The sequence below is a fragment of the Acanthisitta chloris genome, unplaced genomic scaffold (assembly GCF_000695815.1).
Source record: "Acanthisitta chloris isolate BGI_N310 unplaced genomic scaffold, ASM69581v1 scaffold21457, whole genome shotgun sequence".
NCBI classification, from domain to species: Eukaryota; Metazoa; Chordata; class Aves; order Passeriformes; family Acanthisittidae; genus Acanthisitta; species Acanthisitta chloris.
Genome location: NW_008684551.1, coordinates 7,631 through 10,792, shown reverse-complemented (window position 1 = coordinate 10,792; position 3,162 = coordinate 7,631). Strand labels below are relative to the sequence as shown.

At 45.3% G+C, this 3,162-nt stretch overlaps 1 protein-coding gene across 1 annotated transcript in view; it reads left to right on the top strand.

Moving 5' to 3' along the window:
• Positions 1-1,908: 1,908 nt before the first annotated feature.
• DEPDC7 (DEP domain containing 7) overlaps positions 1,909-3,162 on the top strand; it is a gene marked incomplete at its 5' end in the record, with an annotated part of 6,585 nt that continues 5,331 nt past the window's right edge. The window contains one exon of the mRNA XM_009079395.1: positions 1,909-2,284. Within this exon, the coding sequence (XP_009077643.1) occupies positions 1,909-2,284 (376 nt within the window). The remainder of the gene's footprint in view (positions 2,285-3,162) is intronic.

Here is a 3,162-nt window from a genome sequence, read left to right as displayed (position 1 = left end):
GTTTCCAACGTTGTCGTCTCTCCGGTGCGGGCAGGAGACTCCTCCACCCGGGGGTCCCGTCGGGCGCTGGGTCAGTTCGGTGCCCGCCGAGCCGCGGGGACACACAGGGAGGTGCGAGTTAAGGGCAGATGACTCATTAGTGCAGCCAAACAGCACTTGCTGCTGGCTGGTTTTGCTGTTTTTTCATGCCTAAACTGTGTGAAAGCTTGGAAACTTGATGCTACACTTAGTGCTGCTTTCCCCCTAAAAAAGATTCGAAGGGTGTGTGTAGAAAGAACAGGTGCTAAAGCTGTGTTAGGAGTTAAAGTATTGCAGGTGGGATGTGGTGATGTTTATTTGAGCAACAGAAATCAACGCTGGTGAATGTTTGGTGGTGTTGGGTTTGGGTTTTTTCCCCTCCCAAAGAAGTTAGTTGGCTATTGGAATGTAGGGCTGGAAGGGAATTCTCGGTTCTGTTGTGTGTGTTCTGCTTACACAGAATACAGGAGTCATCAGGTTAAAGTATCTGCAGGTGTGTGCCTTGGCTGTCTTGTGTTTTTAAAGCTTTGCAAACGGGAGGGTCTGGAAGATTTCCACCTGGGCTGCTTCAATGTGTATTAAAAAGTTGTGGTTTTCCCCTGATGTGAATCTTGGCAGAAAGGTAACTGTTGCTGTCCTTTCTAAGCGTTGGTGTGTTCAAATGCCATCGTGTTCCTTACTTCCCCCCCCAGTCTTTACCTTCCCCCTACTCCTGCTAATTTGCTGATTTCTGGGCTTTCTGGTCGATGGAGATCAGCTGGGAACTGTGGTGCCCCAAATTGGAATACAGTTCTCTAACTAAAGCCACTTCAGACTAGACAGATCAGAAAAAAAAATACCTCCTGCATCTCTGTGGAAAATACTCATGGTAATATGTTCCAGAAGGAGTTGCATGTTGTTTTTTTTCAAACACTGCATCGTACTGTCAATTCATTTGGTTTGAGGTCTGTCACAATCCCAGATGGCTTTCTGGAGGATTGCTGCCAACTCCTCGTTCCATATTTTGTCCTTCAGCTTTTGATTTCTCTCTTCTTTCTCTGCTTTCTGTCTTAATGAATTATTCATCTGACTCACTGAAAAGCATATCTTCTAACTCGAGCCTCTCTGGTGGCTGCAGCTCTTCCCAGTTAGGTGCCACCTGCAAACTTTGTGTGTTTTTAAGTCCTTGGGGAGGCTGAGTGTGGCCTCCAGTCAAACTGCTGACTGTTGGCATACTATTCTAATCAGATCAGTAAATGAGTAATAGTTGAGTGGTTTTACTGGGGGAGGAAGGACAGGTTGGCTCAAGGAAGTGGCACTGAGTACACAGTCTCAGCTGTGGTGGCAGAATGTTGTTTGGTGGGACTAGTGTGGAGTGTCTGGAGAGGATCCTTGAACTTGTTAGTGATATGCTAAGCACTGATATTGGGTACCTTGTGTATATACATAATCCTGTAGGAAACAAGGTTCTGATGTGTCCCTTCAGCCCTGCCTCCCTCTTCCCTGCCCAGCTGTGTGGTTTGTTAGTGTTAGAGGAACTGGGGAGTTACAAGTGCACACAGCTACTCCATGGTTGTGGCTTACATGTGCTGAGGTTCTGCAGGTGTAACCATGAGGTGCCACAGTGAGAGACTGAAAAAACAGGAACTCCTGGTCACAAAGCTTGAGGCTGATGTAGGGAGAGGAACCACCAGAGAGACACTGGTACAGAGCAGCCAGACTTGCTAAGGAAGTAACAAAGTGTTAATGCATGAGCAGCCCAGGCCAGACTGGAAGTCACAAAGATTTTCTTTTTTTTTTTTTTTTTTAAAAAAAAAAATCCTTAGGAGATTGATGAAAGCTAGAAGCCAGCAAGGGGCTGTGCTGTCCTGACTGCAGCATGAATTCAGGCTTTGTTGTCTCTGTTCTCAGGCTTTAGCTTGGCACAGAAACCCTTTGGAGCAACCTATGTCTGGAGCAGCATTATCAATGTTCTTCAAACTCAAGTGGAAGTGAAAAAGCGTCGCCAGAACCTGAAGTGCTACCATGACTGTTTCATTGGGTCAGATGCAGTGGATGTTGTCTTTGCCCATCTCCTACAGAACAAGTACTTTGGGGACGTGGATATCTCCCGAGCTAAGATAGTTCGTGTCTGCCAGGCACTGATGGATTACAAAGTGTTTGAGGCTGTTTCAACCAGGGTCTTTGGCAAAGACAAACGCTCTGTGTTTGAGGACAGCAGCAGCAGCCTCTACAGATTCACAAACACCTCCAGCCAAACAGAACTTGATAAGGATTACCAGCAAAGGTCAGTAGTGGGGTGTGAAGGCATTTTTTTGCAATAGGGAAAACTGTTGTACAATTACAGGACCCAGAGGGGGGGAAAGTAGATACTATACAGATGTTTGTGGGTGGAAGACAGGTAGGAAACAGCAATTTGATGGTAGTAAATCACTCAGCCTGCAAAGTTACTTGTTTTCTGTGTCTGTTATCACCTTGCCTTGGGGGAGGGAGGGAGGGAGGGAGGAGGGTAGAAATTAAGTGCCTTACAGATAGTGATCTAAACCAATGTAACCAACTGGAATTCAGGTGCATCAAACAGGCTAATGCAACAGAGCAATTTTTAGCCACAGCACATTGGCCTAATCTAGTAATCCATCTGGTTTTTAGAGGAAACACCAGGTTAAAACTTGTTTTCTTCTTTTATCGTTTTAGCTTCACTGCACTTCAAATTTAGCTTTTTTTAGCAGCTTCTTTACGTATGTATGACTTGTTCCTAGGCTAGGGAGCAGATTGTTCTGCTGCTGCACACCATCCTGGAACCAGAGGGAAGTGCAGTGGTGAGGTTTTGCTTCCCTGTCTCTTTAGGAGTGAGCAAAGAAAACCCTGGTGCTAGCTAAAGCCTCAAAGCAGAACACGCTGCTGTGTAGATGCCACTTTGCCAAATAACTTCCCTTACACAGTTTTTGTTGAGTGTTCATCTCTTCACGTGCTCTGACATTCTCACAAGAAACTAAACTGATGTGTTTAATGCAGTGGCTTTAGCAACATGCACTTGTGGAAGCTGCAGATATTATTGATCTGAAAAGAAAATGCCCTGTGGAACTGACATGTTAGTGACAGTGGCAAATGTGACTTTGAGTACATCAACCCTGATGAAAAAATTAGAGAAATAAGTTAAAATAG